The 26,924-nt window shown below is 42.8% G+C and overlaps 1 protein-coding gene across 8 annotated transcripts; it reads left to right on the forward strand.

The window, feature by feature from the left end:
- The first annotated feature begins 13,294 nt into the window (after nt 1-13,294).
- Nucleotides 13,295-25,685, forward strand: LOC307026191 (stonustoxin subunit beta-like). 8 transcript variants are annotated; one of them, XM_079661377.1, is made up of 6 exons: nt 13,295-13,356; nt 15,021-15,156; nt 16,377-16,665; nt 18,091-18,148; nt 24,730-24,776; nt 24,934-25,685. In XM_079661377.1, the coding sequence occupies exons 3-6, from the start codon at nt 16,386-16,388 to the stop codon at nt 25,485-25,487; spliced, it is 939 nt and encodes a 312-aa protein (XP_079517503.1). In that variant the 5' UTR covers nt 13,295-13,356; nt 15,021-15,156; nt 16,377-16,385; the 3' UTR covers nt 25,488-25,685. The 8 variants fall into 8 exon arrangements, with proteins under 8 accessions (XP_079517503.1, XP_079517504.1, XP_079517499.1 ...); XM_079661378.1 differs by having other exon boundaries at nt 13,297-13,379; XM_079661373.1 differs by having other exon boundaries at nt 13,301-13,645.
- The last annotated feature ends 1,239 nt before the right edge of the window (nt 25,686-26,924 follow it).

Consider the following 26,924-nt stretch of genomic DNA (forward strand, 5'->3'; position numbering starts at 1 on the left):
GGAGAGGAATGAGAGGGAAGAGAGGAAGGTGAGGAAGGAGAGGAAGGAGAGGGAGGAGAGGAAGGAGAGGAAGGAGAGGAATGAGAGGGAGGAGAGGAAGGAGAGGAAGGAGAGGAATGAGAGGGAAGAGAGGAAGGTGAGGAAGGAGAGGGAGGAGAGGGAGGAGAGAGAAGGAGAGGAAGGAGAGGAAGGAGAGGAAGGAGAGGAAGGAGAGGAATGAGAGGAAGAGAGGAGGAGAGGAGGGTGAGGAAGGAGAGGAAGGAGAGGAAGGAGAGGAAGGAGAGGGAGGAGAGAGGAAGGAGAGGAAGGAGAGGGAGGAGAGGAAGGAGAGGAAGGAGAGGAATGAGAGGAGAGGAGAGGAAGGAGAGGAAGGAGAGGAAGGAGAGGAAGGAGAGGAAGGAGAGGAAGGAGAGAGGAGGAGAGGAAGGAGAGGAAGGAGAGGAAGGAGAGGAGAGGAAGAGGGAGGAGAGGAAGGAGAGGGAGGAGAGGAAGGAGAGGAAGGAGAGGAAGGAGAGGAGGAGAGGAAGGAGAGGAGGAGAGGAAGGAGAGGAGGAGAGGAAGCAACACACAGAAACATCACAACATGATCACAGAGAAAGGAATAATTGTGTAGTCTTAAATCTCCTGCTGTGTCCCTTTTGAAATTCATTCCTTTATTTCCTTTTTTAAATCTCTGCAATATCTCCAGCTGTGTTTTTATTATTTCATTTATGATTTACTTTCCTAATTTGACCCTGAAGGTGCAGTTTGTAGAACTGACCCTCCAGCTCTGCAGACAGGATGCATCGTAGGATTGAATACAGTATAATCGTTCATAGTGTTTGATGTGATCATAATGTACTCTCCTTGTTTGCCTTTAATAAAGTGAAAAACATCATCTTTAGGATTATATTAAAAACCTGTGAAATCAAGATTTGTTTAACGGGTCTTTGAATTTGACAATGTTTGATGATGGACATTACATTGCTCCCTCTGAACGGACTAAACACATCATTATACATAAAGATTACAATGCATTAGAACCATTACAATGTTAATATGATCCTAAATGTTTGCAGCCACTTTGATGCCTGACCTCACAAGTCGTTACAAAAGGCTCCATCAGAGAGCATTATCAATATGTGCTTAGAGCTGTGATGATGAAGAGCTTTAAGCAGAGTATGTTCATGATGCATTATAGACTGGAGTCATAGAAAGTGTTAGACTTCAATCCAACCTCACAGCGCCACCAGAGGCTGCTGTTGCTCTGTGCAACGCTGTGTGTGTGTGTGTGTGTGTGTGTGTGTGTGTGTGTGTGTGTGTGTGTGTGTGTGTGTGTGTGTGTCAGCGCTCACCTCCCCCGCCTCTCTACAGAAACACGCCTTAATGAAAGAGAGAGAGATTATTATTATATTATTGAGCTCTGCCTTTAATTAATTGGACTTCGTTAAATAATACTGGAACATTTCTCCGTGTGTGTGTGTGTGTGTGTGTGTGTGTGTGAACTCAGCACACGTGTTGCATCAGTGTGTGATACTAACCTTTGTGATGCGTGTTTGTCACACACATGTATAGGGCAGCAGCTAATGACTGTTTGTTCAGTGAAATGTCAGAAAACTGGAAATCTGTTTTTCATGAGTGTAGGCCAAAATTCAAACTCACCTCGCACACACACTACTGAAAACCTCTGGCCTTGCACACACACTATTGAAATCCTGTCACATTCACTATTGAAAATTAACCACACACACGCAACTGACATTTTTTTACTGAAAGGTTCTCAGTTGTGAATGTGCGTGTGTGAGAGGGGGGGGTTCTTGCTGTAAGGGAAGTCATTGTAATGAAACGGAACTAACAAAGAACAATGCTGCTGCAGTGATACGGTTGGTGGCCATAATGCTCGTCTGGTTGTAAGTTAAAGAAGAACGGAAACAGAAGGTTGAATTCAGAATGGATTTATAGAGAAACGGCATCGCAGCCGTAGCCTGGACCCCGGGTCGAGCGTCTACAGACTGAGAAGGTCTGGTCTATCGAGGTTTTCTTGTTTACATCACCTGGCGCAGCTCGTGAGGTGGCCTAGCAAGTAACCCGCTAGCAACATGCACAGCTGCAATAAGCTAACAAGCGAACTAAGCCGAAATGGAGCCAGAACCTTTCCTTTTTTTATTTTATCATTTATTGAAGTGTATGGCGGCAAATCTCTGTCGTGAGGGCAAATGAGATCCACGTGAGCACAAGTCAAGCAGCCGCGGACGTATATTATTTTCGCGAGCACTAAAACGGCACTCGCGCAAGAGCAATATTGACTCCTGCAGCGGAGAAACATGCCTTGAGCCTGAGCAGCATCTACATGAGCTCTCCTTGGTCTCCTGAGCTCTCCTTGGTCTCATGAGCTCTCCTTGGTCTCCTGAGCTCTCCTTGGTCTCCTGAGCTCTCCTTGGTCTCCTGAGCTCTCCTTGGTCTCATGAGCTCTCCTTGGTCTCCTGAGCTCTCCTTGGTCTCATGAGCTCTCCTTGGTCTCCTGAGCTCTCCTTGATCTCCTGAGCTCTCCTTGGTCTCATGAGCTCTCCTTGGTCTCCTGAGCTCTCCTTGCTCTCCTGCTCTCTCCTTGGTCTCATGAGCTCTCCTTGGTCTCATGAGCTCTCCTTGGTCTCCTGAGCTCTCCTTGGTCTCCTGAGCTCTCCTTGGTCTCCTGAGCTCTCCTTCGTCTCATGAGCTCTCCTTGGTCTTCTGAGCTCTCCTTGGTCTCCTGAGCTCTCCTTCCTTGGTCTCCTGAGCTCTCCTTGGTCTCCTGAGCTCTCCTTGGTCTCATGAGCTCTCCTTGGTCTCCTGCGCTCTCCTTGGTCTCCTGAGCTCTCCTTGGTCTCCTGAGCTCTCCTTGGTCTCCTGAGCTCTCCTTGCTCTCCTGCTCTCTCCTTGGTCTCATGAGCTCTCCTTGGTCTCATGAGCTCTCCTTGGTCTCCTGAGCTCTCCTTGGTCTCCTGAGCTCTCCTTCGTCTCATGAGCTCTCCTTGGTCTTCTGAGCTCTCCTTGGTCTCCTGAGCTCTCCTTCCTTGGTCTCCTGAGCTCTCCTTGGTCTCCTGAGCTCTCCTTGGTCTCATGAGCTCTCCTTGGTTTCCTGAGCTCTCCTTGGTCTCCTGAGCTCTCCTTGGTCTCCTGAGCTCTCCTTGGTCTCCTGAGCTCTCCTTGGTCTCATGAGCTCTCCTTGGTCTCCTGAGCTCTCCTTCGTCTCATGAGCTCTCCTTGGTCTTCTGAGCTCTCCTTGGTCTCCTGAGCTCTCCTTCCTTGGTCTCCTGAGCTCTCTTTGGTCTCATGAGCTCTCCTTGGTCTCCTGCGCTCTCCTTGGTCTCCTGAGCTCTCCTTGGTCTCCTGAGCTCTCCTTGGTCTCCTGAGCTCTCCTTCGTCTCATGAGCTCTCCTTGGTCTTCTGAGCTCTCCTTGGTCTCCTGAGCTCTCCTTCCTTGGTCTCCTGAGCTCTCCTTGGTCTCCTGAGCTCTCCTTGGTCTCATGAGCTCTCCTTGGTCTCCTGCTCTTCTGCTCGTGAAACTCTGGCCTGCTCTCGCACGCGGAGACATTTTAGGAAGTGGACGTACCGTGTCCCAGTAACGCCAAATCTAATTGGTTACACCCCTCCTCTTTTATGATTGGCCGTTTTCAAATGAAGAGTGGTATCGGAGCGGGAAAGCCCCGCAGAAGAAGAATGGCTGACGACAAGGAGGTACGTACAAAAAAACTACCGGTTTAACATAACTATCATTTGATCTGCTTGACGGGCATTTCAGATATTGACATTGCATTATTTACAAGCCACGGTATAAGAAGAAAGTGAAGTACAGGTTCAGGGAGAGCAGGTGGAGGTGGGCAACAGACAGCCTACTATACAGGGACAGCAGCAGTCTGCTCTTGGCAACAGGCAGCAGGCTGGGACAAGGCAGCGTCAGGCAGTCCAGGGGCAGCAGCAACAAAGGACCCCTGGCTCTCCTTCTACAGCAGGAAATACAGTGGATCAAAATATGGCCAGGTTTGGATCCGTTAGGAAATAAAGATAGTTCTGAACTGAATTGTCATTTTAATAACTCGGCAATTGACTATAATTCAGGGTATTCTTTAATAGAAAGGAACGCTCTTCAGATTGTTTAGAATGAATATATTGTATAACAGCTTCTTAAATGCCTCTCTTACACATTGTTTTCAACTCCTCAGGGCTTTCCCCGGCCTATTCAAATCTGGTAAAAGCTATACCCCATCTCCCAAAAGAAGGGCTCTTAGGTCAACCCCAATCCAGTTCTTTCTGCTCAATAAGTGCACAGAAAGAAGACCAAAGTCATCGGATGAAGTGGTCCTTCTCCAGGCTGGACTTGGCAGGAGGACTCTCAATATCCCCGAAAATGCTGACCACTCCCAGGTAAGATAGAACAAATAATAAGGAAAGGAGTCAAGATAATATAAGAAGCACTTTATTGATCCCAATGCGGGGCCATTTTGTATTACTGTAGTTTCCCAATCCACTGAAGTTATAGTTCTAACTGCACACTTGCTTTGCTCTTCCCACACAGATATCATATATACTTATGGAATCATATTCCAAAATGGTACCATTGGAAGGGGCCTGGATGCTACATAAAGCTGCTGGTAAGATAACATCTCCCTTATTAAATTCAACTGTGCTCTAGTATTTCTGCAGTTAAATCCTATTTATACTCTCTATCTTCTGCTACAATAGCTGCTCTTATAATAGCTCATCACTGCCCTTGATGGTTAGCATATTTACCTACCCTCTTGTTTTTAGCAATCCATGAGAAAGCCTAACACTGCAGGTGTGCATCTTGTTCAAATCAACTGCCTCCCCTAGAACATTCTGTGCATTAAATAACATCCACTTGTTTTACACATTCCCACATAGGAGGATCAGGCCAGCGGATATGAAGTGTTTTGGTACCTGAGGCAGAGGGTTATACGGGGGGGCCTACCTTGCCAAAGCTTTAGGTGGAAAAGGCTGTCTCTATATAATGCCCATCCCGGACATTTTAGACACCTCCCCCTTCCCTTACTCATCGAAGGAGGTCGAAAATATGCCAAAAGCCAGAAGTGCTACGTGTCATCTAAGCATGCCTGTCCAGCTGTTGGCTTTACACGATCAAGAGTGTGAACCAAGCAGCTGTTCTGACCGCATAGATAACTATGCAGGATCATTGTCATCCTGAATCGACAGCTTTTTTAACTGGTTACGATTTTCAGGATCTGGACCCAGATTTAGATGAGTCTCCAGCTACAAGCAATCCTGGGAATGTAAGCCCACTAATATTGTAGGTGCTTGTTTCTAAATCTTCATTGTATGTGTCATTACTTGGCAGTCTTTCTACATGTTATTAAAGGCTTTTCCAAGTGTGCTCCCGTGTAGGACCTCCTGTTCTAAAATCGATATTAAGGTAAAATCAGTGCATTATTTATCAATTACATTATTGCAGATGATGAAGGTTTCTGCGTCTCAGTAATTCACTTGAATATTTGCTCTGCTTTTCTGTATTTTTAAACGTGGCCTGTCCAATGTGCTCAGAGTTATTTTCTCAGAGTATTTTGTTGAAATACATGGCAGCACTTGTAGAGAAAGGTTTTTCTCCTATTATGCACATTCTTTATATACTCTTTTCTTGCAGTGTTAGATATTGTAAACCATTATTAAGGCATGAAATATTTTCCCCCTCATCAGTACATTGCAGTCAACACAAATGATCGATTTGGAAGAACATGCCAGTGAAGAACTGACAGGGCGAGAGAAAAGGTAATATGCTTCCAATGTACCTGTAATTTCTTATTTGAAACAAAACGTCCTGCAGTTATTGTGTTCACTATTTGAGTTAATTGTACCGTTCATCAGTTGCTCTGCATTGTTATTGTTATGCCTTGAATATCATTTAAAAGAGGCCACTTTACATCAGTCAGGGGTCGTCAGTTTACTCAATGATACAAAAGGAGTAAGGGAAAACGTTTTGGATCCAGTTGTCTAATCAACTTCTAATTGTTTCGTTCAAGTCTTGCTGAAGCCGTCGAAACACTTAGTGGACGAGTGGACACAACGACACTCTTTAATGTTAGAGTCACGAGGGAGGACATGTTTGAAAGGGGTTTAGGGCAGTGGAGACGTCAGAAGAGGTCTTCTCCCAAAAAACCCTCCGAGTGTCTTTCATTGGAGAGTCTGGAATTGACCACGGGGCTCTCAGGAGAGAATTCTTAACAGGTATATGTTTACCTCCTTATAATAAATGAAAATATTCCTCAGTGTGTGGCGGCTCTCTGGTTACATGCCGTTTCTATGCTTGTACAGGTTAAGGGCTTTGCATGACGCGTGCTGTTCTTTAACATATACAGTGGTCTAATTGAGATTATCAATGTATTGATCCACTTTTCCTTTCAATTATAGAAATGATGGCAGGTGTTGAAAGGAAGTTTTTTCAGGGAGGGAGTACAGGGAAACCCCCAAGTACTCAATTACTGACTACCACAAAGAGCATTTCAAGTATGTAGAGTTGTGTTCTGAAATGTATTCTCCATGTTTATTTTATTCATTAATAATGTCTATGCATTGATTACACTTTGTTAATGCAGGACAGCTGGAGAGATTATGGCAGTCAGTATAGTACAAGGTGGTCCTCCACCTAACTGTTTCAGAGAGTGGTGCTATGGATACATATCCACTGGGGACATGGATAGAGATTCCATTTCCAAGGAAGATGTGACTGATCCAGAGCTCAGCCAGCTTATGGAAGAGGTCATATGTTCTTCTCCTCAGAGACTCCTTCATATAACATGATGTTTGTTTTAGTATGGTCGACATACACACCTCTTTGTAGTGTGAATATTTTCTAATTCTTAAAATAAGCTAAGGCTCCCATGACTTACTGTGTGATACTGTTTTTCCAATTGCAAAGGTTGACATAGCTGAACCTGAAGCTATGTACGACCTTCTGGATCGGATAACAGCATGCGGGTACAGTGGTCCTGCCACGTGGGAGAGGAAGGAAGACATAATGAAGTGTGTGCATATGCTAAGTGATTTAACCCATAACAACCCATGTTTAAAACCAATCAATATTCTTTTACACTCATACTTCATGTTGAGTGTGCAGTCACTCTTTCCCTTTTGTATGTATGATTTTATATTATTGCTGTTATCTGTTACTGAATTATAGGGCAATTATCTTGCACTCATCGGTCCGCATCCTACCAATGCTGCAGCAGATTTGCTCAGGCATGAAGCTGTATGGCCTGTGCGAGATGATTGTCCAACAACAACACCATTTCAGGGATCTGTTCGTCCCTGGCCTTCATGAAAAGGTCAGTATTATGTCTCTAGCTGATTTTACCACTGAATTTCAAACCTTAACCCTTTAGCAGCCAGCGCCACCATTTGGTAGAGCACATTTTGTGTCTTGATATCTTGTTGGGAAAAAAAAGTTTCAACTTTTGTAAGGTAACCATGTCATTTGACATATTTTAATGTCAGACCACTGACTGAACAGAATTATATAACTTGATGCACAAAAAAAGTTTTAACAAGGGTGTAATAATGTTTTTGAAAATATGCTCAACCAACCGGTCAGATTGGCCTTTTATGGTAAACTAGCATTATGACTTTTTCAGAGTTTCAGAGGTGTTTTCCTATAAAATATGGTAAATAGATAGATTCATTGTAATATTACTACATCTTATATTACCTTATGAGTCTCAGAGTGAAAGAGTGATAATAATTTACATAGCAGCTTTCATGCATGGCTTTCAGCCCAAAGTTGCACACAGATGAGCAAGTTAGGCCAACACAGGATATAGACATGTGCTGTTAGGCCAGTGGTTTATTCTTAGGCCAATTCAGTAAGATGAGCAAGTCTTTTTTTTACTGTGAAAAACACTTGACATTACTTTTTATATCAATATCAATATTGATACCTTTTTTAAATAAATGTGTTTGGTTGTTGTGTTTTGATAACAAAATGTGTTTGGTTGTGTGATTTTGATAAATAAATGTGTTTGGTTGTGTGGCCCATTTGATAAAAAAATGCAAACAAATAATTTTTCCATAGCTTTTTTCTTGGTCTGGTAATTAGAGGGTTACGCTCATCCAACTTTGAGCATACACCATTTAGTTTTTTCTTCTCTCCAAGCCGGATGCTGAATTCCTGATGGGAGCCATATCTCCAGTCTTCAGTCACGTAGTGATCATCTTCTCAATAAAACATCTTTGCTGATGTTTGTTCGAGTCTTCTGGCCAATCAGAATCAAGATGCTGCCGGAAGTCCCCACGGAGAATAACTTTGCGGTAGAACTATTCTTTATACATCCATGGGTACAACTTCAGATACAAATGAACACATAATGAAATATGACCCCAGTTTGATGATTGACAGGTCACAGAACAATGGGGGCTATCTACCCTTACCCACAATTTAAAGTAAGTCACAAAGACTATCTCCTCTTTACTATTCTCTCTGTGTGGAGCAGCAAGCTGTCAGAACAAAGTGAAAAACAAACAATGGCATAAAATATTATTAATATTTTCTTCTCAGAGTGTACCAGAATGGGTAGTTTATATGTTTCAAAAAATTCCCCCAGACCCCCTGCTGGGGTTGGGTTTTCAGCATGTGGGCCTTTTTATGTTATGCAGTTCAGCTTTGATTCCATGATCTCATTAAACCTTTTTTAAAGCATACTTTAGTTCTGTGAAGGGATATAAGGGATATATGCCCTGTACTTCACTTTAATTAATAATGTATGGTGAAAAGAGTATATTTTACTGCACGATTTTTTGTTGAATAGATTTGAGTGGTTAAAAATTTCGGGTCGCGATCTATTGACTAAGGAAAAAGTGGGTCCCGAGGCCTGATCAGTTAAGAACCACTATCTTAGACCAATAACTGATCCCACTGCTGTATTTGGGGCTTCTGAATCTAAATATTGCCTAAGTAGTCCAAACAGCTCTTGAAGAGCTTGGATTATTCCTTGCGGTATGTCAACATGTCTTGAAAGTGCTTGCAGGAGGTACAGCTCCTGGCGACATGCAAACTCCAGGAAATCCAGGTCAAGTGGTGCTCGAATGAGTGCAAGCTCAAACTTCGACAGGAGTCTCTCCAGGATCTGCCGTTTCAGAATATGCTGTTTAGAAAAAAAAGTACACTTTAATTAACTAAATTAATACTTGAGGAAGATTCCTTGAATGTGTTTGTAAACCCTAACTAAGGTGTAACAGTCCTTTTTCCAGGTGGAGCTAATATTTCCTTCTGGTCACAGTTTGTTAATTCAGTCATGACGCTATACCACAATTATCTATTCACTATTTTATTTGTATTTAATTATATTTTTAAGAAATCTGGTAAATCTTTATTGAATCAATTATGTCAAATACAGAACAAGGCACATAAACATCAATGTTCATCATAAACATTCCAAAAAATAAGCTGAGGGCATTTGAACATTAAAAAAAAGTGGTCATTCAGAAAGGAAACTTGCAAAAATTCTTGGGCTTTTTATATTGCATCATTTTATACTTTTTTTGTATAGTATTATTTATTTGAGAAAGGCAATAAAAATGTGGGACATTTTCAAAAAACGACATTTGTCAATAACATATTTTGCTAAAGTAATCAAAATTATTAATTCCAAATTCGGTTTTTGAAAGCTACATTTTATATTATCATATGTCAAGACCGAAAAGGTAATTGGTTCTTATCTTTATAATAGACCAAGGAGAGCAGAGGAGACCAAGGAGAGCTCAGGAGACCAAGGAGAGCTCAGGAGACCAAGGAGAGCTCAGGAGACCAAGGAGAGCTCAGGAGACCAGGGAGAGCTCAGGAGACCAAGGAGAGCTCAGGAGACCAAGGAGAGCTCAGGAGACCAAGGAGAGCTCAGGAGACCAAGGAGAGCTCAGGAGACCAAGGAGAGCTCAGGAGACCAGGGAGAGCTCAGGAGACCAAGGAGAGCTCAGGAGACCAAGGAGAGCTCAGGAGACCAGGGAGAGCTCAGGAGACCAAGGAGAGCTCAGGAGACCAAGGAGAGCTCAGGAGACCAAGGAGAGCTCAGGTGACCAAGGAGAGCTCAGGAGACCAAGGAGAGCTCAGGAGACCAAGGAGAGCTCAGGAGACCAGGGAGAGCTCAGGAGACCAAGGAGAGCTCAGGAGACCAAGGAGAGCTCAGGAGACCAGGGAGAGCTCAGGAGACCAAGGAGAGCTCAGGAGACCAAGGAGAGCTCAGGAGACCAAGGAGAGCTCAGGTGACCAAGGAGAGCTCAGGAGACCAAGGAGAGCTCAGGAGACCAAGGAGAGCTCAGGAGACCAGGGAGAGCTCAGGAGACCAAGGAGAGCTCAGGAGACCATGAGTTTGTTTTTGGCATTTGGGAGCTCAAGGGCTCGCCGATCAATTCTGTCTCCTCGTCTTCCTCTAAACACAGAGGTGTAATTGCTGCAGAGAAGAGGAAGAAGGAGATGAAGAAGAGGAGGAAGAAGAGGAGGAAGAAGAGTAGGATGAAGACCAGACAGAGTCAACTTCACTGTAAAGAGTAATTTCAGTAAGACATTTTTTTTCCATGTTTCCTCCGTAAAGAATGCATTTTCAGTTTTATAATCCCCCCTCTATTCAGTGTGTGTACTTGCAGGCACACACACACACACACACACACACACACACACACACACACACACACACACACACACACACACACACACACACACACACACACACACACACACACACACACACACACACACACACACACACACACACACACACACACACACACACACAAACACACAAACACACAGACACACACAAACACACAGACACACACACACACACACACACACACACACACACAAACACACAGACACAAACACACACACTTAACTCTTCACACATTACATGTTAGACGCTTTTATCCAAAGAGACTCACATACTCAATACTGTGGACAATCCCCACAGGAGCAACTTGGGGTGAAGTGTCTCAGGGACATGCTGACTGCAGTGGGGTTTGAACCCTGATCCCAACACCTGCGCACAACCCACTGCACCACACGCCTCCCACACAGTAAACTCTGCACACACACTAAACTCTTCAGTAAACTCTGAACTGTCTGTACTACTGTATTAACAACGTGTCACGTGTTCTGAATTGACCAATCAGAATCGAGTATTCAACTAAGCCGTGTCATAAAAGTTGTGAGTGGGCTTAAGGGCCTCCACAGTTATTATACACATTGCCCTTCACTGGATGCATAATGAGCTGCACTAAACTACATGTTAGCATTTAAAATACCTAGCTATTCTTTTGCGGTTATTTTGGTAAAGTAACTAAAAAGTAATATAACATTTATTTATTTTATTTAACCTTTATTTAACCAGATAAAAGTATTGAGATATAATCTCATTTTCAAAGCTGACCTGGCCAAGAAGGCAGCAACGTGACACAAACACAGACATATGAAATACAGAGAACACAACTAAGGAAACAAAAGAGGAAAAGCAGTCCCTACATTGTTCACATTAGGACAGTAAGAAAGGTGTTACTTATTACTGCAAGAGCAGCTGGTGGTGTGACTCATTACATTTCAGAGACAGTAATATTGTAATGTAACTCATTACTTAAAAGAGACAGTAATAGGTCATATGTACTGTATTACATTTACAGTTTTTCTTGATTGCTAACACACTAAAATTAAACATTAAGCACAATTATTTTAACTGACACTCAAAGAGCAAAAAACGGCTCAAATCTCCAGAACTCTAAACACGTTTTCAGCTTTTCACACAATTTGCAAATCAACATGTCACTGTGTGCAAACCACTGCACACGTTTCTCCACGTGAGACACAGGAACCTGACATAAAGTCACGTGTTGGTTTAAAACACTGATATTCAAAATGCCTCACACACGGACCAACGATCAAGAAACACGTTCCACCTGACCAACACCTGATGGTATCACTGCTGGCTCATCAATCAGGATGTTAGCACTATAACAAGACCACAGGTGAGAACTTTCTTACAGCAACAATGGAAGCCAACATGGAAGCAAGAGCAAGAGCAAGAGCAAGAGGAAGAGCAAGAGGAAGAGCAAGAGGAAGAGGAAGAGGAAGAGCAAGAGGAAGAGGAAGAGCTGGGCTGAGAGTGAGAGGAGGAGGAAGAGGTGGGTGAGAGTGAGAGGAGGAGGAATGAGAGGTAGAGGTAGAGCTGGAGGGAGAGGACGTGGACAAAGAAGAATACTCTCTAATGAAATGAAATGTTATAAACCACGGTGTGACGATGAGAGAGGCTGGACAGAGGGCTCAGTCTAATCTAAGCTGATGAACTGTCTCCTCTGTAATCCGGACACTTAGACTTGATAACACGTTAGTTACCAGTAGCTCTGCATAACTCATGATGTATCAGAGCTTATATCTGTTGTGTGAAACTTATTTACTTCATTACTGTAAGTGAATTGTTGACATGTTGCAGACTCTAACTGTACACACATCCTGCACAATGTACTGTGGCAGACTGACCTTTATGCAACACAGACACTGACCAACCACTATGTCTGTGTTGTTTATCTGAAGGACTGAGAAACAAAGAGGTGGAAGGCTAAGGATGCTCAATGAGGCAGGAAGCAGCAGATACAAACTGGGTTTTGGAAAACAATGCATCACACTCAGAGAGATCTGAAGCAGAGTAACTATGAGCTGAGTTGCACAATGTTATCTTTGAATAAAATATGATTTCATTCAACAACTCATTTGTATTTCTTCATTTACTGTATTTCTGTAAACTCAAGCAATGTTTCTCTGCAGAACCCTCTCTGTACAGAGCACAGCCCATAACAGATGAACGTGCTTTAGATGATGCTCAGCAGTGTGTAGCTGGGCGGTCTAACCATCCAGTGTTAAGAATGAAGTTTGTTATATCTGGTGCTAAAGTTTGCATTTGGTGTTTGTGTAGTTTTGAGTGCAGTTCTTCACTCAGCAGGAGAAATGAGGTGTTTTGCACTTTGGGTGTGGTTTTGTGAATTGTGTTTAGTGTTCTGAGAAACTGAGCAATTTAAAAAAACAATGTGTCTTAGCAACCGAGAAAAACTGTAACTTGCCCAACACTGACTAGGACACATGTTCCTTGATGCTGATTCTAAACATCTGTCTGAAATATTATGAAGGGTTTCTCTCTGAGTGAAAGCAGAATGAGTTTAGAAAGATCTCCATGTACTGTTGTCAGTGTTTCAGGTAGAATGAGTTGCAGTCTGATTGTTATCTGAGTTCTCGTCATGAGAGCAAAGTGCAGGGTGTGTCCTCAGATCAGATGCAGGCGGACTCAGGACTGAAGAGGAAGAAATGAGCTGAGTTTCCTCCTCACCTGAAGAGAGTCTGTGAGTAGACCTGAAGAGAGTCTGTGAGTAGACCTGAAGAGAGTCTGTGAGTAGACCTGAAGAGAGTCTGTGAGCAGACCTGAAGAGAGTCTGTGAGCAGACCTGAAGAGAGTCTGTGAGTGGACCTGAAGAGAGTCTGTGAGCAGACCTGAAGAGAGTCTGTGAGCAGACCTGAAGAGAGTCTGTGAGCAGACCTGAAGAGAGTCTGTGAGCAGACCTGAAGAGAGTCTGTGAGTGGACAGGCAGTGATATCATAAAACTGTTAATGAACGCATTCAAACACTTGCAGGTGCGGCTATGTGGCTTTTATCCTGAATAAAGTGTTTAAGTCATGGATGTTAAAAGTTGAATGTCTTCATATTTGTCTAACATGATAGTTTACTATTCAATCATGAAGTATGACGCTGCGCTGTCAGTACGCTTGTCCATGTTTGTGATTGGTTGATTTACTGAGTTGATAACCAGCGTCGTAGGACCACTTCATTTCATTTCAAACCTTTATTTAGAAAGATTGGTCCCTTGAGATCATCGATCTCATTTACAAGGGAGACCTGCATAGAGATCTCGTTTGTTAGGGTTAGTTAAGATAACTCAAACATATCCAGGGTCTGTTTGAACATCTGTCTGAAATATGGTGTAGGGTTTCTCTCTGAGTGAAAGCAGAATGAGTTTAGAAAGATCTCCATGTACTGTTGTCAGTGTTTCAGGTGGAATGAGTTTCAGTCTGATTGTTATCTGAGTTCTCGTCATGAGAGCAAAGTGCAGGGTGTGTCAGAACCCGCACGAACAACTCGTGACTGTTTTTATGTCCAACTCTTAATACTCTGAATAAGGGAAGTAGTGTGAAGGGCCCGTCTTCCAACACTGACCTGGTTTCACTGAATAGCCTTGAAAATGTCAAATGTTTTTTTTAAGTTTTAGAATATACATCTGGGACTAGATTGCCCAAATTCGAAAAATATAACAGTACATGTTTTGATGTTTGTTGGGCTATACAAAAAATTAGCATGAAAAGTAAATGGGAGATTATACAAAACAGTTATCAGGGAACTTGTTTTTCCTATTTTCAATGATATATCAAAAACACATTTCTTATCAGTTCACAAAAGACCTTGTTTGAATTAAAGTCCGTAACTGCTTTCATGTAATTAACGTACATATTTGAAGCCAAGTTTTTTCTAAACCTACCAAAGAAGTTTTATTGAATGGTTACTGAGCGCAGTTCAGTTGTGTGGGATATTTAGTGGGGGGCTGGGCTGTACATTACCTGTGGATGTACATTGAAGTGACTGTTTGTGTGTGCTGTGATTAACTGAGACACACTAACACATATTTAGGGGTCCACACACTGGGTTTCTGTGTGGTTCTGGGGCCGTGGGGAACATCCTGGGCTGATCCGGTCCTGATGAGGCTCCAACAAGGTTCCTGAATATCTGAGAGGAGGGGCACTACCTGTGATGTAAAGCTTGTGGTAAGGAATGAGCATGTTGTTGTGTTTGTGTGAAGGTGGGGGCTCTGTTATGGATCAGAGTGAGGACAGAGAGGAGGAAGCCCCCCCCTCTAAAAGCTCTTGGGAACATGACATCTCCACCTGTCCATCACTCTTCTCCATGTCACAGCTCAGCACTCATTATTCACTCAAAGCTCTGTGTGTTGTGTTCAAGCCCAGAGCAAACACCACACTCTGCTGGACCTGGACCTGGACCTGGACCTGGACCTGGACCTGGACCTGGACCTGGACCTGGACCTGGACCCAGCTCTGTGTCCAGTAACCAGCTTACTGCCAGAGACCAGAACCAGGTGTGTGGTCGCCGGCTGAGTCACTCTCTTATTTCTCTCATGGTACTTATTTGCACCAGTAAGTCAACTTGGCTGCAGAAGTAAGAAAAGGTATCCATTGTGACACATGCTTCATACAATATAGACAACAGACACATCTTTAAAAGTCCCTCTGGCTCCAGAACATCCACAAAGCTGTTTTTAAACCTCTTGGTTCTACACCTTTAGGAAGATGAACCTTCGGCCCGAAGGAAGAAGCTGAAGCTCAGGTTACAGGGGGTGGGAGTCTTCATTGAACATGGAGTTAGACAGCCTCTGTAACTGTCTGATGAGCAGGGGCTCCAGGTTTAGCTGTGTCTCACCAGTCAGTCTGCTAGACCACTTTATGACCTGACTGAGACAGTTTCTGCTCTTTAAAGTCAGGTTACCAAACCAAGACATGAAAGGAAAAGACAGAACTCACTGTGCTGGCTGTCTTCAAGTTTAGGATTGACTTCCTGAATGTCGACATCTGAATTGAAGCCATTGTTATGCCCAGGTCTAGGGGAACCTAGGTGCAGCACAAAATGTGCACTCTCCCCACTCTTCCCATTCCCAAGAACATGGACACCGAGACAGAGAAAGCCGTTTTTTACAAGGAGGCGCAACAACTCACAAAACAAACAAATCTTTGAACACATAAATAAGAAAAATAAACGTACAGGCTTCTTACCTACTCTGACGTAAAAACAGGAGAAAACGAGAATAAACCAAAAGAAAAGGGTTTCACACTCCTGGGCAAATTCAAGCGTGTCCACAAGGACAGGTTAAAGTAGTTCCTACTTCTGAGGTTTCAAAACAAGCAAAATGACTGGTGTACGGTATAAGTACACCCACAGCACAACAGGACAGATATATATATACGCAACAGTGTTGGGAGTAGGAGAAGTTGAGTCAGAGAGAGGGCCGAGGAACTACACGGCTGCAGCTTAAATGCTCCCGTCTCCTCAGGTGGACCAATCAGCCTGTCGAGGGCAGCCAATCAGCTACCGGGCACCACCTGCTTACTCACACAGACACAGGAGGAAGAAGAAATATCTGCACACAAATGTCATAATGACCCAGGGTCGTAACACCATTCAAAGTCTCATGGCAGCTGTTCTTTGGATCCCGAAGGCCTGTTATGGTTTTCAAAAGTACAAAATAAGAACATATAATTTTGTAAGATAAATATTTTCTTTCTTGGTATCTTTGCTCTGCAGGTAGAAAAGATGGAGACACCTAAAGTCCTATTAAAAACTTTAAAAGATTTGAAGGAAGATGAATTTGAAGATTTCAAGTGGCACCTGAAGGGGAAGGTCCTAGAACTCCCAGGAATCCCAAAGAGTGAACTAGAGAAAGCAAACCGGAGGGAAACAGTGGATCTGATGCGTACGCACTACGGCAGACACGACATTAAAGTGACCAGAGAAGTTTTGAAGGAGATCCCGAGGAATGATCTATTAGAGGCATTATCAGAATCCTCATCAGAATCCTCATCAGACCCTAAAGGTAGGTCTTTAAAAAAGAGTGTACCAACATATATATATATAAATATGATTTATTTTATTTTTCCCAGACATGCATCATGTTTTTAGACTCCTGATATACCCTCAGAGAACCATCACCTCCACATGGTGTTGGGGCTGAGGTACCCCTGAAAGCAGAGAGGTCAGGGTCACTAGCTTCTGGCAGGGTCACCCTGTTGGTTCCAGGTGAGGGGTCGTAGAACCTTTATAGATCAGCATTTTAGGAATCCAATTACCTTCCAAAATATATCGCCTTTCGTCTCTTCCTAACCACAATTCCTTAACCTTTGTGGAACATCTTGGGGTTAATGATAGGACTTAGGGAAAGAGACTGCTGTGCTTTGAGAATCCGACCGCACTGACACTATCCAACGTCATTATGATGCGCCAGCCGATGTTATTAAGAAGGAGAATTCTACCACTGAACCACCAATGCTATATCAACGAGTTTCTCCTGGTGGGACATTGGAGATATGTAATACATGGGTGATGCTAAAAGAGGGCTTGGAGAACAGCTGTTGTTGCTCAGGTGGTCTGAAGGGGCCACAGGGACACACTGTGGAGGTTTGTCCTGAGATAGGATTGGACAGTTGTGATTTAAATTACTGTTCAATGTTGCATGGAGGCAGACAGTGTCATTGTCCATGTTTTAAAGGGGACTCTAGGGTAAGCTCTAAACATCAGAGGAGCACATTGCTCAGCCTCACTGGGATTGCTCACTGCAGATTCTGTCCTAGTCATTACTAACGGCCCAGCCCCCTACAGGTGGAAGGAGGTATCATTTGCCTTCCAACATGACTTGGGGAGGAAGGGGCGGGTTATTACTTTGACCCCCCAGGGTGTCCTATAGATGGTAGGCTACTGCAGGAGTATACTGCGACACAGTAAGAGCCATCCACTTCCTGTATAACTGGAGAGAGAGCTGTGTCCACACCCTCAGTGGGTGTTGGGATCTGCTGGTATCGTGCCTCATCTCCCAGCAGCAGGAATAAGAGTCAGTCAGGTTTAGGGCCATGGCTCTCTGTGGGAAAACTGATGGTTCTCTGTGGGGTGAAACTTATACTGGACAATGTACAGATGATTCTGCAACAAGATCCAGTGACTTGATATAAGGAAAATAACATTTTATTTTGTCAGAGGAAGGCTGTGTTTCTCTGGCTTCAGCTCTGAACTCCAACCCCTCCCATCTGAGAGCTGGACCTGAGCTGCAATCAGCTACAATCATCCAGGAGACTCATAGGCCACATTGGATTTCTCAATTGTGAGGCATTTTGGGACATTGTTGACCTTCTTATACAGCAGAGTTGGATTCAGCACCCCTTAATACCCCTAGAAATGTTGTATAGCATGAATAAACACAAAATGCCTTTGGGGTTCTGATTTTGTGAAAATGTACCCCGTCTATCAGGAGAGAAGCTGCTTGCTGCTGGACGGGAGGATCCACTCTGCAGTCTGGACGCTCTCAGGTATGGACAGACAGACTTCCTCGTATTTTTCTAATTTCATCTCCTTCATCTCTTCCATCATGAAGGACGTCTCATTTCCCTTGATTATGTTCACAGCAGTGAGTTAACCTTCAAGTCTTATTTCATGGAACCAGCCATTCAGTCCAAACATCAGAACCACTGGCTTCCTGGCTCTAGGGAGGATAATGATGGTCAGTTTATGGATTTGGTTCTGACTGAGATATCTCACTGACTGCTAAATGTGTTGAGATAAGATTCTGTTTAACATCTTTGATTCCCAGAGGGACGATCGGGACTTTTCCACCTGCACCACCGTGACATGTGATTGAATTGATAAAGACTCTCTGATTATCTTTACATCATTTCTTCTTCTTCTTCTTCTTCTTCTTCTCTCAAGTGCATGAGTCGGAAGAAGCAAAGTGGATTTTCTATCCTTTGTAGACTTTTCATGTTTTTAATATGCGTTAATTCGAAGTAGGTTATTTTATGGGTTATACATTGTTTCACTTACTAAGGTGGTGGAGAGCACGACAACAGCTGTTGATGGTTTGTTTGAATGTGTTGCAGTAGACATGTTTATGGAAAGGTCTAAACATGTTATTGTGAGCGTTATATACAGAGCTCATGGAACCTGTATCGACACATTTACAGATAGGATAGAAACATGTTTACTAAATCATTACAAAACATGAAGTTTATCTTAGGGGTTAGGGTTAAAGACTTAAGAAGACTTCATCAATGCATTGTACAGGATGGGTTTGGATCCTAAAACCACCAGACCTAGTAGAATCACTTCTGTGCTACATGAATAGACAACATATTCACAAACATTATGGAGAACAATACAGTAGGGATTACTATAGTGACATCAGTGATCATTCACCTGATCTTATTGTCTATCACTGCAGTTATCAGCAACCTAAAGTCTCCAGCCATTTCAAATACAAAAGATTGAGAACTGAAGAAAACAGAAATGCATTAAAGAATACTTGAATCACAATTGGAGGGTAGTATATGAGAGAGACGATATGGACAAGGCATATGAGGAATTTCTAAACATTTTGAAATCACTTTGTGACAAAAAGTGTCCTGTGAAACAATGCAGAGAGAGAGACAAAGTCACAGTGCATGGATCACTGAAGGCCTCAACAAAGCAGAGAGAGACCCAAAGTCACCGTGTATGGATCACTGATGGCCTCAACAATGCAGAGAGAGACCCAAAGTCACCGTGCATGGATCACTGATGACCTCAACAATGCAGAGAGACACAAAGTCACCGTGCATGGATCACTGATGACCTCAACAATGCAGAGAGACACAAAGTCACCGTGCATGGATCACTGATGACCTCAACAATGCAGAGAGACACAAAGTCACCGTGCATGGATCACTGATGACCTCAACAATGCAGAGAGACACAAAGTCACCGTGCATGGATCACTGATGGCCTCAACAATGAAGAGAGAGACACAAAGTCACCGTGCATGGATCACTGATGGCCTCAACAATGCAGAGAGAGACACAAAGTCACCGTGCATGGATCACTGATGGCCTCAACAATGCAGAGAGAGACACAAAGTCATCGTGCATGGATCACTGATGGCCTCAACAATGCAGAGAGAGACACAAAGTCACCGTGCATGGATCACTGATGACCTCAACAATGCAGAGAGAGACACAAAGTCACCGTGCATGGATCACTGATGACCTCAACAATGCAGAGAGAGACCCAAAGTCACCGTGCATGGATCACTGATGGCCTCAACAATGCAGAGAGAGACCCAAAGTCACCGTGCATGGATCACTGATGGCCTCAACAATGCAGAGAGACACAAAGTCACAGTGCATGGATCACTGATGGCCTCAACAATGCAGAGAGACACAAAGTCACCGTGCATGGATCACTGATGGCCTCAACAATGCAGAGAGACACAAAGTCACAGTGCATGGATCACTGAAGGCCTCAACAATGCAGAGAGAGACCCAAAGTCACCGTGCATGGATCACTGATGGCCTCAACAATGCAGAGAGACACAAAGTCACCGTGCATGGATCACTGATGGCCTCAACAATGCAGAGAGACACAAAGTCACAGTGCATGGATCACTGATGGCCTCAACAATGCAGAGAGACACAAAGTCACCGTGCATGGATCACTGAAGGCCTCAACAATGCAGAGAGACACAAAGTCACCGTGCATGGATCACTGAAGGCCTCAACAATGCAGAGAGACACAAAGTCACAGTGCATGGATCACTGATGGCCTCAACAATGCAGAGAGAGACAAAGTCACAGTGCATGGATCACTGATGGCCTCAACAATGCAGAGAGACACAAAGTCACAGTGCATGGATCACTGATGGCCTCAACAATGCAGAGAGACACAAAGTCACCGTGCATGGATCACTGAAGGCCTCAACAATGCAGAGAGACACAAAGTCACCGTGCATGGATCACTGAAGGCCTCAACAATGCAGAGAGACACAAAGTCACAGTGCATGGATCACTGATGGCCTCAACAATGCAGAGAGAGACACAAAGTCACCGTGCATGGATCACTGATGGCCTCAACAATGCAGAGAGAGACACAAAGTCACCGTGCATGGATCACTGATGGCCTCAACAATACAGAGAGACACAAAGTCACCGTGCATGGATCACTGATGGCCTCAACAATGCAGAGAGAGACCCAAAGTCACCGTGCATGGATCACTGATGGCCTCAACAAAGCAGAGAGAGACACAAAGTCACCGTGCATGGATCACTGATGGCCTCAACAATGCAGAGAGACACAAAGTCACCGTGCATGGATCACTGAAGGCCTCAACAATGCAGAGAGACACAAAGTCACCGTGCATGGATCACTGATGGCCTCAACAATGCCTGCAAAAAAAAAAAAAGACTTTATAGACAACTCATAGAATATAGAAGTTCAGAAGCAGAAAATAAATATAAAAGATATAAGAATAAATGAACCAATATTATGAGAATATGTAAGAAAGAATAATAAAATACTAAGAATAATCAGAATGAAAGGTTGATGGAAGGTATTAAATAGTGTCGTTAGAAACGGAGCAAAGAGTTCAGGTTACCCTGAGTTTCTTGTTGACAAAGATAATGTTATCAATAACACAGAAGATGTGGTTCATGGTTTGAACCAACTCTTTGTGAATGTGGGGTCAGATCTGCAGAAAGAATGCAAAGCGTAGAAACAACTAAAGGGGAAGGTACAGACCTCTGGAGTGAAAACAATAGCTCTTTGTTCCTCAGAGCAGTCGAAGAAAGAGAAATCATAGACACTGTACGGAAATGTAAAAGCAAGTCCTCGACCCATTGGAATCATATTGATTTGATTAGAGTCAAAAACATTTCTGAAGAAGTTGCAGAACCATGAACACATCTTTGTAACTTGTCTTTTCAATCTGGTACATTCCCTCATGAAATGAAAATAGCTAAAGTTATACCATGATATCAAACTGGGATAAACACCGTGACACACATCACATGTTTCTTTGCTCTCCCACTTTCATCCTTGAAAAGGGTTTTACAAAAAGACTTGACAGTTTCATGGAAACACATCAGCTGTTGGACGACAGTCACTATGGATTCAGGAAAGACAGATCAACATGTACGGCACTGATGGGATTAAGTGAGGAAGTAGCAAACTGCTTGGACAATCAAAAACAAGCAGTGTGAATATTGATAGAGCTACAGAAAGCATGTGACACCATAGATCCCAACATGTTACTGACAGCACTGGAAAGGTGTGGCATCAGAGGGTGGGATTAGACTGGCTGAGAGATTATTGAAGCAACAGACAACACTTTGTGAAATAGGTTAACATCAATCAGAAGACATGAACGTAACGTGTGGAGTACCTCAGGGGTCTGTGTTGGGTCCACAGCTGTTCATCATATACATCAACCATATCTGCAGAGTATCAAATATATTGACATGTATTTTATTTGCAGATGATACTAATATGTTTTGTTCTGGTGAAACTTTGAAACAGCTAATGGAGGTAATACCAGCAGACATGATTCAAGTCGAACATTGGTTTGATAAGAACTAATCATCATTAAATAAATCAGAACAAAGATTATGCTCTTAGGAAAACATCAAACAAATCCTCAGGTTAATCCTAGACAGCATAAACAAAGAAAGAGTATATGTAAACAAGTTCCTTGGTGTTAGAGCACAACATCAGCTGGAAACTTCATATCCATCACGTCAAAGCTAAACTGGCTAAGACTATCGTAATGTTGGGGAAAGCAAGACACACTCTGGAGAACACATCATGATATACTCTGTGATACACTCATATCATGATATACTCTGTGATACACTCATATCATGATATACTCTGAGATACACTCACATCATGATACTCTGTGACACACTCACATCATGATATACTCTGTGATACACTCATATCATGATATACTCTGTGTGATACACTAATATCATGATATACTCTGAGTGATACACTCATATCATGATATACTCTGTGATACACTCACATCATGATATACTCTGAGTGATACACTCACATCATGATATACTCTGAGTGATACACTCATATCATGATATACTCTGTGATACACTCACATCATGATATACTCTGAGTGATACACTCACATCATGATATACTGTGTGATACACTCACATCATGATATACTCTGTGATACACTCACATCATGATATACTCTGTGATACACTCACATCATGATATACTCTGAGTGATACACTCACATCATGATATACTCTGTGATACACTCACATCATGATATACTCTGTGATACACTCACATCATGATATACTCTGAGTGATACACTCATATCATGATATACTCTGTGATACACTCATATCATGATATACTCTGTGTGATACACTCATATCATGATATACTCTGAGTGATACACTCATATCATGATATACTCTGTGATACACTCACATCATGATATACTCTGAGTGATACACTCACATCATGATATACTCTGAGTGATACACTCATATCATGATATACTCTGTGATACACTCACATCATGATATACTCTGAGTGATACACTCACATCATGATATACTGTGTGATACACTCACATCATGATATACTCTGTGATACACTCACATCATGATATACTCTGTGATACACTCACATCATGATATACTCTGAGTGATACACTCACATCATGATATACTCTGAGTGATACACTCATATCATGATATACTCTGTGATACACTCACATCATGATATACTGTGTGATACACTCACATCATGATATACTCTGTGTGATACACTCACATCATGATATACTCTGAGTGATACACTCACATCATGATATACTCTGAGATACACTCACATCATGATATACTCTGTGTGATACACTCACATCATGATATACTCTGAGTGATACACTCACATCATGATATACTCTGAGTGATACACTCACATCATGATATACTCTGAGTGATACACTCACATCATGATATACTGTGTGATACACTCACATCATGATATACTGTGTGATACACTCACATCATGATATACTCTGAGTGATACACTCACATCATGATATACTGTGTGATACACTCACATCATGATATACTCTGAGTGATACACTCACATCATGATATACTCTGTGATACACTCACATCATGATATACTCTGAGTGATACACTCACATCATGATATACTGTGTGATACACTCACATCATGATATACTCTGTGATACACTCACATCATGATATACTGTGTGATACACTCACATCATGATATACTCTTTGATACACTCACATCATGTTATACTCTGTGATACACTCACATCATGATATACTCTGTGATACACTCACATCATGATATACTCTGTGATACACTCACATCATGATATACTCTGTGTGATACTCTCACATCTCCATGTCTGAGTGACTGTGTGGAGATCTGGGGAAACACCAAACCAACCTGCAGCCATTCTGCACATTACAAAGAAGGGCTCTAAGAGTGATCAATAATGTTGGATATCTTGAACACTCATTAATTATTCTTGAAGTCACACCCACTGAAGTTTACTGATCTGGTTACATTTCAAAGTGCATCATGTACAGAGCAAGAGATCATGTACTTGCTGGGAAACTACAGACGTTGTTCACAGACAGAGAGGGGGGGTATCATCTGAGAGGAGGTCTACATCTGAAACAACTCAAGGTCAGAAGAACTCGGAGAAGAGCAGAACGATCTGTGGGGGGTTTCATGGAGCGCTTTGGAGCAGGAGCTCAAACAAAGCACACATAGCATTCACTTTGAAGGATGCTCAGAAACACTTCTTTGGAAAAGTATGAGGATGAAGAAAGGAGATTGAAGAGGAGAAATGATTGTTTAATGTATAAATGTAAATATGTAAGTAGGAATAACTTGCAGACTTGAGTTAAAGGATAATCACTGATCAGCAGTGAGTAGGGGATCAATAAGCATCTTCTCCCTCCTGCTTCCTTCGGACACATAGGATTCATTATTATGATGAACATTGATAAATACTTTATTCTAACAATACGCTGTTCTGTTTCTCACATGTTTCTTCCTCCAGGCTGGACCATGGTGGAGAGCAGAGGTTGAAACCAGGTCTGAGGAAGTGTAAGTGTGGATCAGTCAGCTTCAAGAGACACAGATGATGGAGGTGCTATTTATTCATGAGAACATGACCTCTTGAAGCTTTATAGAAACATCACTAACAGAGAGTAAAGCCTTCAGGTGGGTCTGGTGATAAACTGCTGTCTGTGTCTCTCATCAGATTCCTGTCAACTCACCCTGGACTCAAACACAGCAGAGAGACACCTCAAACTGTCTGAGGACAACAGGACGGTGACATGGGTGGGACAAGATCAGCTATATCCTGATCATCCAGAGAGGTTTCAGTTCTGGCCTCAGCTGATGTGCAGAGAAGCTCTGACTAGTCTCTGTTACTGGGAGGTCGAGTGGAGAGGAGTGGTTACTATAGCAGTGACTTACAGAGGAATCAGCAGGAGAGGAGATGACTGTTGGTTAGGAAGGAATGATCAGTCCTGGAGTTTAGTCTGCTGTGATAGAGGTTACTCTGTCTGGCACAATGAGATAAGGACAGACATCTCCTCCTCCTCCTTCTTCTCCTCCTTCTTCTCCTTCTTCTCCACCCCCTCTGGTAGAGTAGCAGTGTATCTGGATCATCCTGCTGGCTCTCTCTCCTTCTACAGAGTCTCCTCTGGCATAATGATCCACCTCCACACCTTCAGAGCCAGATTCACTGAACCTCTCTACGCTGGGTTTGCGGTTGCGTATGACTCCTCAGCGTCTCTGTGTACTCTGTAGGAGGAGACCACTTCCTGTCCTGGAGGAGACCATTTCCTGTCCTGGGGTCACATGTTGGTGTTTTAAATGGAGGCTTCTCATTGGTTACCGTGTGTCTCACTGATTGTGTCTGTAATAAAGTTTTCTTGAAGCAATGTATTAAAGCTGATCCTGAAGACTGTAGTGATCGTTAAGTTCAATAAAGATTTAGAACAAGAAGCGTCTATGAAGTCAACCTGTCCCTCCTCTTCCTCCTCCTCCTCCTCCTCCTCCTCCTCCTCCTGCAGGGATCCATTTACTAAGGTTTGTGACTTATTGTGTTTTTTTCAGGCCTACCTTCACACACACACTAAACACACTAACTTCAAGTATCTTGGACTCAAACTTGACTTTTAAGAAACATATCAAGAAAGTATCCAATACCGTTAAATTCAACTTGCAACATTTTAAACAAATCAGACCTTTCTTAACTGTCAATGCTGCAATGTCACACCTCCACTGTATGATTCTATCCCACATTGAATACTGTTTGACAAACTGGTCGTTTGCTTGTTCCACGAACCTGAAACCCAGAGAACAGCTGTTCAAGGGAGCTATCAAGGTGTTTGACAGAAAGCCTTATTCATACCACTGTACCATCCTAGAGAAACACAATGTCTTGAGTTTTGACAATTTTAAGTCTTTTAAAAGTATGTGTTTCTTTTATTAATATTTATATGGACTGCCCCCCCCCCCCCCCTCCCCTCCCTCCTCCTTAGGGGAATTCATCCACAGGAAACACACTGGACGCTGCACTAGGTCAGAAACCAGAGGTGAAGTCCACCGCAGACGGACCACTTTCTTTCAACATGTCCTCTCCGTTAAAGACAGCTCGTTGTGGAATAGCCTCCCAACTGAGATACGGGATTGTCCCACTCTCAATAGCTTGAAAGGTCGACTCAAAGAATGGTTGGGAAACAAACAGACGTGCAATCACCGCTAAATGCACTTTAACACAGGCAGGGCCGGCTCTAGACAATTTGCAGCCCTAGGTGAGATTTTAGCTGGCGCCCCCGCCCCCAGCCAGAGAATCGTACAATAGAAAATATAAAGATCAATAGAGTATCCAAGGAATACATATATAATAGAATAGGAGGTGGATGTCACATCCTCTAGGGGGGTCCGGTGGTATGCCCCCCCCCTCCACGGGAAGATTTTTTTGAACATTTTAAAGTAAAATGCTTCAATCTGGTGCACTTTGAGCACACAATGACTAGAGACCTGATCTAGGGGGTACAACTCTAAAACACCCATATGAAAAAGATCCGTTTACATTTTAATAATCAAATAAGTATATCAACATAACCGATAACCTCCCATAGCCAATATCAAATACATGTAGCTTATTTTATTTTTATTTGATCATATCTTATTCTACCTAGTTAACATTTTTTTATTCATGCATTTTTTTATCTCTCC

Source organism: Notothenia rossii (assembly GCF_949606895.1).
Source record: "Notothenia rossii genome assembly, chromosome: 12".
In the NCBI taxonomy this organism is placed as follows: domain Eukaryota; kingdom Metazoa; phylum Chordata; class Actinopteri; order Perciformes; family Nototheniidae; genus Notothenia; species Notothenia rossii.

Bases quoted from the DNA above. Each gene is read 5' to 3' on its own strand.
- LOC307026191 (XM_079661377.1), top strand. From the start codon at position 16,386: ATGGAGACACCTAAAGTCCTATTAAAAACTTTAAAAGATTTGAAGGAA. The intron at 16,666-18,090 runs GTAGGTCTTTAA...CCCGTCTATCAG, and splicing joins ATCCTCATCAGACCCTAAAG to GAGAGAAGCTGCTTGCTGCT. The intron at 18,149-24,729 runs GTATGGACAGAC...TTCTTCCTCCAG, and splicing joins TGCAGTCTGGACGCTCTCAG to GCTGGACCATGGTGGAGAGC.